A 13,647-nucleotide genomic window follows, 5' to 3' on the forward strand; every position below is an offset into this window, starting at 1 on the left:
ACCACTAGCGTGAAAAGCTTTTGACTTTCTTACATTTGCACGCCTTACAATTGAGGAGAAAAAAAGAAGAAAAAAAAAACATATTGCTAATTAGGGCGAAGATCCGGAACTAGATCTAACATTGAGGAACTGGAATCGGTTCCATCACATTTGATGAAACCATTTCCGGAACTGGTGTATCACACTGTCAAAGCTGGTGTGTGTGGACTTCAGGTCTACTATACAACAATACCAGTGTTCCTCAAACTGTTTAATTTCATGGACCACCATAATTCAAGTGTACAAATGGAACCAAATGTGATTCCATTTGTACACTCAGAGTTACAGACCAGTAAGGCCTGTGTTTGGAACCCCCTCTAGTAACCCATGCGGAGTTCCCCTGTATCCTGTGATGTATAGAATATGTAGGAAATGGAATATATAAGAACCGTTGAGGAATGGAACCGTTAAGAGGGAATCATTGAGGAAACGTACTAGCCAATATGTTGCAATTGTGCTTTTGTTTTTGTTTCTTACTCAGTGGGTTCCTATACATAACTCCAATGTATATCAAATACATAACGTTGACTTTAAAGTGTCATTTGAGTGTCATTGGCACATTATGTGGTTGTACTTGATAGGTTATGCTACTGAACAATTTTTAGCCTGTCTGTCTGCCTGTCTGACCAACTTCGCCTCTTTTATTCTTGCAACAGACTTGAGTAGCCATTGGTAATATTTGTTGTTGTTTTTTTACCAATGTCATTAAAACATTTAGAATTGCCTCTAAATGGAATTGCATTTCTGCCAGATTAATCTGAATTATGGCAAATATTCCCTTGAAAACCTTGCTTCAGCAGAAACGCAGAAGAAACAATGAAGAATCTATTGATTGTTGTGAAATCTACTGTATTGTACAGTGTAGCTCGTTGCGCTAGATTTTCATTGATACATAATGGTGTGAGCCTTCAGTGTGTTTGTGTATTTATTTTTGCAAAAACAGAAGTCTTGTTTTTCTCTATGGTTTGCATTTGTTTTTAATTTAATTTACTAATGATCAACACTGGGGTTACATTCATTGTATTTGAAGTTGTGCATTTGTTTTTGCATAATGTACAAGCTAATACATGTGTTTACTTTTGCTGACATGGGTGGTTGAAAATAAAGGTTTGTCATGCTTAAAATGGACTTCTCTTTTCATCTCGAAGCACAACAAAGGGGATCTGAGTGGGTTTTCAGATCATTTGGACTATAACAGGAGAGCTGTATTACAGTCGCTGTAACTGACTGACAAAGAGAGAGCTGAGCCAGAAGGCAAAGCTCTCGATATACAGAGCATTCTTTGTTCAATACTCTCACCTGAGGAACATGACCAAAAGATTGACTGAAAATAAGATTGTGGCTGGCGTCTCCCTTAGGAATAGGGTGAGGACCAGAGTTATGTGGAGTAGAGACTGGTTGAAAGTGCTTAATCGGGGGCACGGTGGCACAGTCGGTAGTGCTGTCGCCTCACAGCTAGACGCTCCTGGGTTTGATTCCCGCTCGGGACGCTGTGAGTGCTGGCGGCGTGTCTCCTCTGCGTCATCAGTGCCCATACCCGAGACGGGGTTGGCGAAAGGGCCTTTCTGTGTGGAGTTTGCATGTTCTCCCCGTGTCCCCTAGGGTAGGTACCCTCACAAAAAACATGCAGTAATTCTGGTCTCTAAACTGCCTCCCACTGGCCAGCCGGGGCGCCTGATGGAGGGGAAAGTAACTGGTTGGAATAACGTGTTCCTTCCACCCGCTACGTCCAACCAGGGAAACTCAAGTCCGTTGCTCTCCCCATGTCCCCCATATATGGGGACTAGGTTGGCGGAGGGTGTGTAGAGCCCAGGATCACATTAGATAATTGACACGGGTGAAAATAGGTTACAAAATCGTGGGATAAAATAAATAAATAAAGTGCTTAATCAATAGGCCAACTCCAGATGTCCTAATGGTCCTATAGAGCTCATTTGGCACAAGCATGTCGGCCGGGCCAAAATTCACAGAGTGATTTCAGAAACAAATGTACAGTTGAAAGTGACACTCAAAGAGGGACGCTTGGTTGCCACAGTGGTAAAAGTGCCTGCTCACCACTGAGGAGTCAGTCTGGGGTATTTGAATCCGACACGGTACATCTGACTTTGTCGAGCGTCTATAATGGTCCGTGTTCGGCGGAGAGAAGCCAGGTGATATTTGTCACTGCACGTACTCCTACGGCTAATACATAATGAAAATGCTTTTCTAAAAGGTTCGGACCCATAGTTTGAGAACCTCTGGAAATGAGCATCTTTAATCCTATGGATTATGTTACGGTGGAAGTAGATCGGGCATTACGACTTCATCACAGCCCCAAAAATACATTTTAGTTAAATTAAATCAACTGTAGATTCAGTTGACTTGAACGTTAGGATATTTAATCAATCAAAACTAGACAAAGAAATGAAACAGTTCAGATGATTATATAATATAGTCATATTGAGTATTAGGGAAATCTAGCAGGTCTTTGAAGTGTGGAAAGAACAATGGATTGTCAAAAGTCAAAACGGCCAACAGCAGCCGCGTGTGAGGGAGGGAATCGAGGGATGTCAGTTTAAATGATGGATGATAAAAAGGAATAAGAAATGTGTTTCCAGCATGAAGAAGGTGGTGAGCTGAAGCAGATTAGCAGCACAGTGATATGAGCCGTCAAATGTGGGATCAATATCAGGGTGACATTTACACACCACTGACAACCTGGCACTGCAAAGCACCATGATGGACACATAGATGAATAGTGAAATAATAAATCATCATTCTATAACTCACCAAATCTCTGCATGTCAGTCTGTCCAGGGCATAACGGAGGGTGAATGACCAAGTGCTCTCAAATTTGGGGTGTATGCCAAATGGCACCCATGTATTTCAGAGAGGCCCAAGCTCTGGTCTGAGGAGAAGGAACCAATTCTAGGCCCTCCTGACAGGGCCTCAGTTTGACTGATTGGCATGATGTCTGTGCTGAACTTCGCCTAACATTCTTGCCACAAGGTCACAGTGAACGCAGATACAAAGGGACAGAAAATGGGCCTAATTTTAATTTGAAGATAAAGAGAAAGAGAATCACACCCGTGTGAAGTGAGGGGCACTCTTATCATTATGCATCATCATCTCAACTGAATTCATGATTGGTTAGGCGATTTGCTCGTCTACATATGATGTAAATTTTCCCTTCATTGTCAATGGCATTTATTGTTTGTGTTGCCACAAATTTACATATTTGAGGCACATATGACCAATTTCTCCTTTCATTGTCAATGGCAAATATGAGACGTGTGGGGACAAAAGCTGTATATAGGAAAAAAGGCCGTAATGATTATGTGACTGCAGCTTCGCAACCCACTAGTATACAGTATTCAACTTGAATACTGCACAACACATGGCTTGCGAACCACTATTTCTCTTTGGTTACAATATTGTTGATGCTACTTGAATAATGCAAGTAGCATCGATAGTATTGTAAACCGGTGCAGGCTGCAGAGTCAAATGTTTGCAGACCTGTAGGTTGTGTGGTGTGTGAAACTGAAACCAAATTGTACCAAAACACACAGTTTACTCAGACTGCAATGCAATGTATTATTATTAGGTGAAATAATCCTAGTAAAGTATATGAAAAAGAAAGCCTTTTATCAGAAATGTTTTCTGCCAGAAGGAACAGAACACCCTTTTCTGATAGAAAGCCTTGAAGGAAGAGTTGGACCCACTGCATTAAGACCATGCAGTTATGTAGGCCTGCCTATGAGAAAGTTGTGTTGAATACACCCCTTCAATAGGCAGGGTTTGGTGACAAGCTGTTACCTATTTTGTTGATTGACACAACAAACGACAGAAGCCAGACAGCAAACAACGTGTGTTGTGACTGAGTTCCGTGACAACCAACGCTTTAAACTATAGGCTACAGAGAAACAAACTGCTTGTGAATCTGCTATTTTCAAATGGCTAATAATGTAGGCTATATATGGCGCTTAAACTGATTTCGATTTGATGCTATAGGCGGCCTATTTAACAAATTTTGATGGGGACCACCGGGAACCCCATCAATTAAGGACCCCTGGGGGTCCGCACCCCACTTTGAGAACCACAGATGCGGACAAGTTATCTGCTCGATACTTTAATGTCCGCTCGCTGTGCATGCGAACGTGCGCGCGCGTTTGTGTGCGTGCTGCGTGCATGTGCAAGTGTGTGAGCGCGCGCGTGTGTTAACACGACGAGGCGGAGGAGGAGGTGCATGCGTACAAGGTGCTCATTGAAGTCAGCAGCGCCCGCGGCTTAAATGAGCCTAGTTTAGAGTCGAATCTCTCAGTCCGTTCCTCCGCCGTTCCATCGCCATCTCTCCCACTCCATCCACTCGCCTTTACGCACGCACGCACGCACGCACACACACACACACACACACACACACACACACACACCCTGACTGACTGAACCGCTTCGTGGCATCTGCATGTTGTCTCCCGCTGCTGTGCTACATTTCACGCGACCGGAGCTCTACAGTATACCCTATTTATGACGGAATCAAATGTTCAGCAGCATTCGTTGTATTGCTGCCACCAAAACGCGCCGTGGGTCTGACCATATAACTGCTGCTATAGCCTGCTGCTGCTGCTGCGTTCTGCGCCGTGGAGGAGCTCGTTGTTTCCTTCCAGGGGATGGAGGGAGGATTTAACGACCTCGGAGAAAAGTTGGATTTTGTGAAGAAGCGCCCCTGCTCTCCTCTCATCATCGCCTTGTAATATTGGATCCGTACGATGGAGAGATAAGGAAGGGAGACTGTTAGCTGAGGGTTTATAAACGGAATATACCGAGGCGAGGAGATGTACAGAGGTGAGTTCCTCTGTGTGCATGAGCTCTGTAATATAAGCTATTATTAATGCACGATTATTAATGCATCACTGACCCGAAAATCACCTCATGGCAAAACCTCTCTCTCTCTCTCTCTCTCTCTCTCTCTCTCTCTCTCCATATCTCTCTCTCTCTCTCTCTCTCTCTCTCTCTCTCTCTCTCTCTCTCTCTCTCTCTCTCTCTCTCTCTCTCTCTGGCTATATCTTTTAGAGCCATAGTTGTTACCTTACCCATACTGTTACATTATTGTATTTATCCTCCCCCTGTTTCCTCCACATCAAGTTTTGTGCTATTCTTAAAAATCCCCAAATACAAATAAATTAATAAATAAATGATTGAAGGGCGTACGTCGCCATCTACAGGTTCATGTCATTTAAGTTCGTTATTATTCTCCTTTTTTCCATTTCGACCACGGGGACTATACCAGTATAGCCTAGAGAACTATAGGAATGTCGCCTCCTCGGAAATGGCCAACAAAATTAAATCCCCTATTGTGGCTTTATGCGCCTTTGAATTTCGTGTTGAACTATATATATAAAATACCTATGAATGGCCATGAATATAGTCATTCTATGGGGACGTAAGATTCAAGTTAGAAGGCGACATTCGCTGTATTTTCCGCGCCATGCAGCGCGACTCCATCGCCAGGCTCATCACTATAAGGTCGTGGTGGTGCTGAAGTGACAGCTCCCTGTGCGCTGACAACATCTGGGGCACGCGCCACGCCGCCGCCATAGGGCGGCTCGCGGCTCCTTTCAAGCCACTGGGCAGTGGGCAGTCTATCTAACATCCTTGATCCTTACATATCGGCCAGAGACCTCGTATATCTCCTGACGGTGTTTCACATGTTTAGCTTTTTCCCTTTGTAAATGTATACCCTATATAGGGTAGTCCTTCATCACACTGCAGTGCCGCACAAAAGTATAGCAAAAATAGCAGATCTACAAGATCAACCATACATGGCATGGAGACACCTTAGCTTGTAGATCTTCTCTCTCTCTCTCCGCCCCCCCCCCCCCCCCCCCCCCCACACACACATCTGCCCCCCTCTCCCATTTTGTTGGATGTTTACATCGTCGGGTGGAAACCTCATGCATCCAAAACAGTTACTTTTCAGGATTCCAATTAAAATAGAGCCCTATATAGCAGTCACACATTAGCCTACTTATGATTCATTCATTCATTCATTTATAGCTAAATTGTCAGCTTGTAGATCTGCGATGTTCACTATTTTCTTGCGACACTCTTGTATGGTGAAGTAGGTTTATAAAAGGAAAAACATAAAAAGTTCAAATATGGCAATACATGTTTCTTATCTGCCTGACCCATATCTCCCCACAGAGAGGATTCAATCATTCGTTTGGACCACCCATAAGGGGCTAGGCTATTAATACTCATGGTCTGTTAATTCTTTGTTATATGACAAAGCTAAATTCTGAAGGCTATTGATCCAACTGCAATGGGATATTACCGCCTCAGCAGTTTACATACGGTTTAGTCCGCTATAAATACCATTGCTGTCAATCAGAAACATTGTATCTCCATTTTCCTGATGCCCTGCTTCATGCATACAAGAATGACGGACACAATAGTGAAAATAGCAGATTTATGAGCTTGCATATTATCTATTTTCACTATTGTAAATGTTTCAATATTAATAATAAAAAAACAAATTGGGACACAAGGTTTCCACCCGACATCTGGGCATCCATGTGTGTAGCAGCAAACCAGATGACCAGGCTGGTGGAAGCTGGAGTAGAAGTGATGTGGAAATGAAATGACGTGCCCTAGAATATAAGGGCATGTTCCTTCACCGCAGACCACAACCAACTATGTTGTTGATTCTATCTCACAAGGAAGAAGTACAGTATTCCACCTCCAGCTTCTGTCTGTCTGTCTGTCTGTCTGTCTGTCTGTCTGTCTGTCTGTCTGTCTGTCTGTCTGTCTGTCTGTCTGTCTGTCGCTTTTTTGTATACTCTCTGCCTCCATCTGTTTCCACCTCTCTCTCTCTTTCTCTCTCTATCTCTCACAGTCACGCACGCACGCACGCACGCACGCACGCACGCACTCTCCATCTCTTTGTCTCTTGCCATCTCTCTCTGTCTCTCTCTCCCTCTCTCTCTCTCTCTCTCTCTCTCTCTCTAGCATTATGCAATGTGCCAGGACGGGCACACACTCTTTAATTCAATATGAGCAGGTTCCAACCTATTATAAACCCAGTGGGGATCGTCAGGCCTACGGCATGCATATCAGGCAGAGCTGGAAACATGCTGATATCATTGTAATTCAACATATATTCTCACTGTCTGTCACCATGCTCTGTCCAACGGGCTGTTATGGGCTAATGTTTATGTTTGTGCTGTATGTACACTTTTTATTCTTTGATGCATCAGCTTTATTTTCAGCAAACAAAAGCTCTGGGTCATGAACTGAACTGAGGTGTTTGGATTATCTTCTTGTGGCATTTTATAATCTATCTGTCTGTCTGTCTGTCTGTATGTATCAATACATCAACCAATCGTTTGTGTGAATCAATCAATCAATCAATCAATCAATCAATCAATCAATCAACCAGTACAGAAACCATATGTCTACTCTTACTGCTGCATGCTTACATGTATAGGTTCAAGGTTGTAGGTTTGATTCTCTGCTCTGGGTCATCTCTTCTAACATCCAGTCACCCTTCATTGTCCTGTCTCCAGTGGTGTAAAGTAACTAAGTATATTTACTTTACCGCTGCTTATTACCTACCACACCATGTGGAGTCTGCAGCTGCACTCTGAGATGAAATGAAGTCATGTCATGTTAGACACAGTACCAGTGGAGGAGAGTAAGTCATGTTAGACACAGTACCAGTGGAGGAGAGTAAGTCACAGAGTAAGTCATGTTAGACACAGTACCAGTGGAGGAGACTAAGTCACAGAGTAAGTCACAGAATAAGTCACAGTACCAGTGGAGGAGAGTAATTCACAGAGTAAGTCACAGTACCAGTGGAGGAGAGTAAGTCACAGAGTAAGTCATGTTAGTCACAGTACCAGTGGAGGAGAGTAAGTCATGTTAGAAACAGTACCAGTGGAGGAAAGTAAGTCACAGAGTAAGACACAGTACCAGAGAGTAAGTCACAGAGTAAGTCATGTTAGACACAGTACCAGAGAGTAAGTCACAGAGTAAGTCATGTTAGACACAGTACCAGTGGAGGAGAGTAAGTCACAGAGTAAGTCAAAAGTGTACATGTACACCTTTGAGGTTTAATTATTATAATTTTTTAGTTCACAGCAATTATTTGAAAACTTACGCTGCTATATGTTTTGGCTATTTGTAATTAGTCGATCTTTCGACTTTAAGGATATTTTGATGACAATACCTTTGTTCTTTTACTCTAGTACATTTTGAATACCGGACTTTTACTTGTAAAGGCTAATATTTCTACATTATTGATAGGCTGCTTTTACTTAAAAGACCACTTGACCCATTTTCAACCTATCTTCATATAATTGGTCCTCACTAATGCACATTATAATAATCATTGACTGCTCACCCTGTCTCAGAGGACAGTTCAGAAACCCGTCTACCATGAAATCATCGGTAGGCAGGTTCGGCCATTCTTGACACGATTTCAATTTAATTTAGTTCCTTTTTATTAATGCGAGAATAATGGCTTCTGTTATAGCATCCTAACTTTCCAGGAATCATTTCTATTACTTTGTCACTGGTAGTCTAGGAAAAAAAAATAATAATAATAAAAAATAAAAAAGACAATAAATATGGCAGAAATGGTAGGGAACAATGTCAATAGCGTTCAATAATGTGGCGCAACGCTGAAGTGCGTTATGGACCATGGTTGCCATGTGTGATAATTAGAGATGTAATGGGCGTAAGCATAGCAACGGAAAGTGGGGGCAGTGATAACTTATCGGCTATTTTCAAATGGCTGCAATGTATATACAGGGCTGATGTGGTTAATGTATGTTTTAATAATAGTCCAAATCTACAAGGCGACTATAGTAACTACAGTTTTCAAATTAATATAGTGGAGTAAAAGTACAACATTTGGATTCAAGATGTAGTGGAGTAAGTATTGTAGAATAGGTGAAGAGGTCGCACACACCAAGAATATACTTTCAAATAGTGTATTCTCTACATCACAGGACAAACGTTTCGGCTATCCAGCCTTCATCAGTGTCCGATAGCCGAAACGTTTGTCCTGTGATGTAGAGAAAAAACCTGCGACCTCTTCACCTATTCTACAATGTTGATTTAAGCTGGTAACGCACCATAAGTCAGAGCGCGGTGGTCACAAGAAAGTACAAATACCTCAAAATTGTATTCAAGTACAATACGTCAGTACATTTACTTTCCACCACTGGCCGCAACCACCATGACATTCTAAAATGTAACAGTCATAATATCCACTCGAGAAAGTCTTCCAGGCCTGTAGCTTCTCATCCCACTGCTAGCAATGGGTGGCCTTAAAGCATAATTCATCACATAAAAAAACCCCTCCACAATGTTACTCCCCTCCCCCCTTCCCCCTCCTCCATTATGCATTATTCATGGAGTCAAACATGAGTGGGCTCTGATCCCTCGCTGTGCGTCGGCTCTGCTCTATTATAATGTTGTCAACCGCTCTGAGCCTGTATATAATTACAATGACAACTTCTGCTACAGTATATATATATCTATATACAGTACATATAATGTTACATCACCATCAGTGCACATATTATCGTTGGGTTGAGAAGCTACTGCACGGTGTACAACAACACATCGGTTGCTTCCTATTTGACAGTGGTGGTGAAGTAACTATACGACGTGCATTTACTTAATTACTGTACTTTTAGAGGTATTCGTACATTACTTGGGTATTTCCAATTTCATATACTTTTACTTCTACTCTACTACATCTCAGATCCAAATATTGTACTTATAGCTACTCCACTATATCTATTTGACAACTTTAGTTAGTAGTTGCTTTGTAGATTTTGATTATTATTACAAACATTATACCACTTCAGCTCTAGACATTATACGGCCATTTGAAAGTATCTGATCATAATGTGTCACATCGCAATACATTGTGGGCTTGTAGATCTGCAATTTTTTAAAGATTTTTATACATTTGAAAACTTTAAATGGCACATTCTGCATAATAAGTGCTTTTACTTTCAGTACTTCTGTACATTTTGAATTCCGGACTTTCCATAGTATTTCTATATTGCAGTTTTTATACTTTTACTTAAGTAAAACATTTGAGTCCGCTAGAATCCGTCCAATATTATCACTTCCCGATCCCGAAACTCTGGTTCACGCTTTCATCAATAAAGGATTGATTACTGCAATGCTCTTTTCTCCGGTCTACCATCAAAAACAACAAACGGCCTTAGGCCTCACTCACACCTTTCGATCTAGCATACAACATTGATGCATGCTAGATGCATGCTAGATGTAAACAAAAGGTAAATGTCAATGCATTTCCAATGGAAGTCACATGGTTTGACACAACATTTTTGTTGTACGGCTTTCGGCTGGGTAACGTGTCATTAGTCAGAAGGTTCATTGTTCCGAAATTACTATCCCTATCTCTAACCCTAACCTAAACCTAACCGCAAGCACGGGAGCAAACCTAAACCTAACCGCAAGCACGGGAGCAGTGCATGTTCGGACTAACGGGACTTCGGATCTATGGGCAGTTCCCTTTCGGCTGTGAGGCCTTAGGCCTCACTCACACCTTTCGATCTAGCATACAACATTGTTGGATGCTACTGTAGATGTAAACAAACTTAACAAAGGGTTTGTTTACATCTTGCCCCAATGCATTTCCAATGGAAGTCACATGGTTTGACACAACATTTTTGTTGTACGGCTTTCGGGCTGTGTTTCGACTGCCCCCCTCCCCCTCATAGAACAAAAATGTTGTGTCAAACCATGTGACTCCCATTGGAAATGCATTGCGAGCTTGCATCAGTAAACAAGTCTCATGCATCAGCTATACATCAATTTGTTGTGAAGGTGTGAGTCAGGCCTTAGGGCTTAGGCTACTTCAGTGGCCTTGACTTGTCCAAAATGCTGCAGCCAGAGTACTAACAAGGAAAAGGAAATTCGATCATATCACTCATAGAATTACACTGGTATTGTACTCAAATCCAACAGCGATGGTATTAACAGGCAAGATTTGTTCTCCACTGTTCACGATAGGCAGGTAATCAAGGCAAGGTTGCCCCCTTAGTCCTCTCCTTTTTGCCCTCTCGCTCGAACCGTTAGCGCAGACAGTACGTCAGTCCACAGCGATCACAACTATCTCAGTTAACAACACACAACATCGTATTTCTTTATATGCGGACGACATCCTGCTGTTTATTGAGAATGCTCCACAGTCAATTACACACATTCTTAAGATTTTTGATCAGTTCAGTGCCATCTCAGGCTACAAAATCAATTGGACAAAGTCAGCTCTTTTGCCGCTAAATGAGGAGATGAGATCTGTTGTTCTGCTTCCCATAATCCCAGTAGTGAACAAATTTAAATATCTTGGCATAGATGTGTTCCCGTCTCTTCAAGCTACTGTTAAAAACAATTATAGTGACACTTTGAACAAAATTTGTCTTGATTTAGACAGATGGTCGTCATTGCCCAACTCTCTTCGAGCTCGAGTATCAATCATAAAGATGAATGTCCTCCCTAGGGTTAATTTTGTGAGTTCTATGCTCCCACTGCCACCGCCAGCACAGTATTGGACTAAGATTCATTCTGCTATATCTAAATTTGTGTGGAATAGGAAACGCCCACGTCTCAAACTTTCCTTGTTACAGCGGGCCAGAGCTGATGGCGGTCTCTCGTTGCCTAACTTCAAATTATATTATTGGGCTTTCACTCTTCGCCCCCTTTTAAGATATTTCGACTCAACTATAAAGGTTTGTTGGCGAGAGCTTGAGGAGAGTTTGGTTCATCCTGTTGAATTGAGAGATCTGATCTATTCAAACATAACGAATAATCAATGCAAAGTTCGCTTTGGGCCAATCATTTCTCAGTTAGTAACAGTGTGGAGAGCGGCTGAAAAATTGCGCAAGATTGATTTGAAATGGAATTTGTTTTCCCCAGTGTTCAACAATGATGGTTTGCTTTTGGACAATCGTCCTATTCGTTTTCCCAGATGGAGTTCCAAGGGGATTCATACTTTGGGTGATTTATTTGATGTTAATGGTTTACGTTCTTTCCAGAATGTATGTGATATTTTTAACTTGCCTGGTAACTCTTTTTTTTCTATTTACAATTGAGAACTGCCATGAGGACATATGGGGTGCCATGGCAGACCCCCCTTACAATGCACCCTTTGCATAGACTTATCTGTGATGTTAGGTCAAGAGGTTTTGTTTCCGTATTGTATGATTATTTATTAGAATCTAGTTATGGGACCTTGCTTGTCGATACTGTATGGAGGAATGACATACCAAATCTAGATCCAGATTGGAGCTGGGATACAGTGTGGTCTAATGTTGTCCTGTCTTCTAGGAATCCTGATCATCAACAAATTCATCTAAATTTTGTTCATAGGACATACTTAACCCCCCGTAGATTGTGTGCTATGCAGATTTTAAATAATCACAACTGCACTTTCTGCACGTCAAACGCCATAGGTACATTCTTTCATATGGTGTGGGAGTGTCCGAGTGTCCTCACATTTTGGAATTTGGTTGCTACTAACCTTTCGACTATTCTACAAGTTAACATCACACCCTCCCCATCTCTATTCTTATTAAGTGATGTATCCCAGTTGCCATTAAATAACACCCGTATTCGTGTCTTCTTTGCTGGCGTAACGGCCGCAAAGAAGATGGTTGCTTCGCACTGGAAACCGCCTCATACATTGTCATTTCGCCAATGGGCTTTGACCTTTCTAGACATCATTTAGAAATGTCTACAGCAAGATTGCATGGTGCATAAGAGGAAAACATTGAGATTTGGTCTGGTATTGCAGATTTGGTTAAGGGCATGGTTTAATCATTATTATTATTATCATTATTTATTTATTTTTTGTCTCCATTGCACAGTAGTAGGAGTAATGACATTTTGTGGCATCTTTGGTCTCGGGGGGGGAGGGGTGGGTGGGATTGTTTGTTTTTGTGTTCCTTGCTTTTGCTGTTATGTGTTGTTTTATATGTGTTTTGTTTTCTTTAAGTCATTCATGTTGTTAACGTGTATTATTGTGATTTTTGTCTTAAAATAAAAAACATTTTAAGACAAAAAAAAAAGAATTACACTGGTTACCCATACAGTCCAGAGCCGATTTCAAGGTGCTCCTCCTGACCTTTAAAGCCCTAAATGGACCCTACAACATGTCCAGCCTAATAAAAGCATACATCCCCCCACGACCTCTACGCTCCCAAGATACTGGAAAACTCACAGTCACACACCACAATAAAATAACGGTTGGGGGCAGAGCATTCACACATCGTGCCCCCTGTCTCTGGAATGCTCTCCCACAAACAGTAAGAGATGCCAACTCACTAGACATTTTTAAATCTATACTTAAAACCCATCTTTTCTCCCTGCATTATGGTTCCCCCTAGTTTCACTGAAATCACTATATTCACCATGCTCTCCCCCGTGGTTTCAAAACCCTATATGCTATTTTAATAGATTTTCTGAACGCATTTTTAACTTTGTCCTAACGTATGGTACTTATGTCATCCATGTGTATTGGCACTTCGTATTATGCTTGTTATTGTGTTATTGTGTTATTGTGCTATTGTATTTTCTGCTTTTTGCTGT

General features: G+C 41.7%; 2 protein-coding genes across 3 annotated transcripts in view; both read left to right on the top strand.

Annotated features, from left to right (window-relative positions):
* Window positions 1-1,151, top strand: part of itfg1 (integrin alpha FG-GAP repeat containing 1) — a 169,690-nt gene extending 168,539 nt beyond the window's left edge. For both annotated transcript variants that reach the window (XR_014568920.1, XM_083759155.1), the window contains one exon: window positions 1-1,151. This exon is cut by the window's left edge. The gene's annotated coding sequence lies outside the window, so the exon portion shown is untranslated.
* A 3,301-nt stretch (window positions 1,152-4,452) lies between these two features.
* neto2a (neuropilin (NRP) and tolloid (TLL)-like 2a) overlaps window positions 4,453-13,647 on the top strand; it is a gene marked incomplete at its 3' end in the record, with an annotated part of 35,572 nt that continues 26,377 nt past the window's right edge. The window contains exon 1 of the mRNA XM_083759442.1: window positions 4,453-4,860. Within this exon, the coding sequence (XP_083615568.1) occupies window positions 4,851-4,860 (10 nt within the window). The 5' untranslated portion in view covers window positions 4,453-4,850. The remainder of the gene's footprint in view (window positions 4,861-13,647) is intronic.

This window comes from Protomyctophum parallelum, assembly GCF_964188405.1.
Source record: "Protomyctophum parallelum genome assembly, chromosome: 2".
NCBI lineage: Eukaryota > Metazoa > Chordata > Actinopteri > Myctophiformes > Myctophidae > Protomyctophum > Protomyctophum parallelum.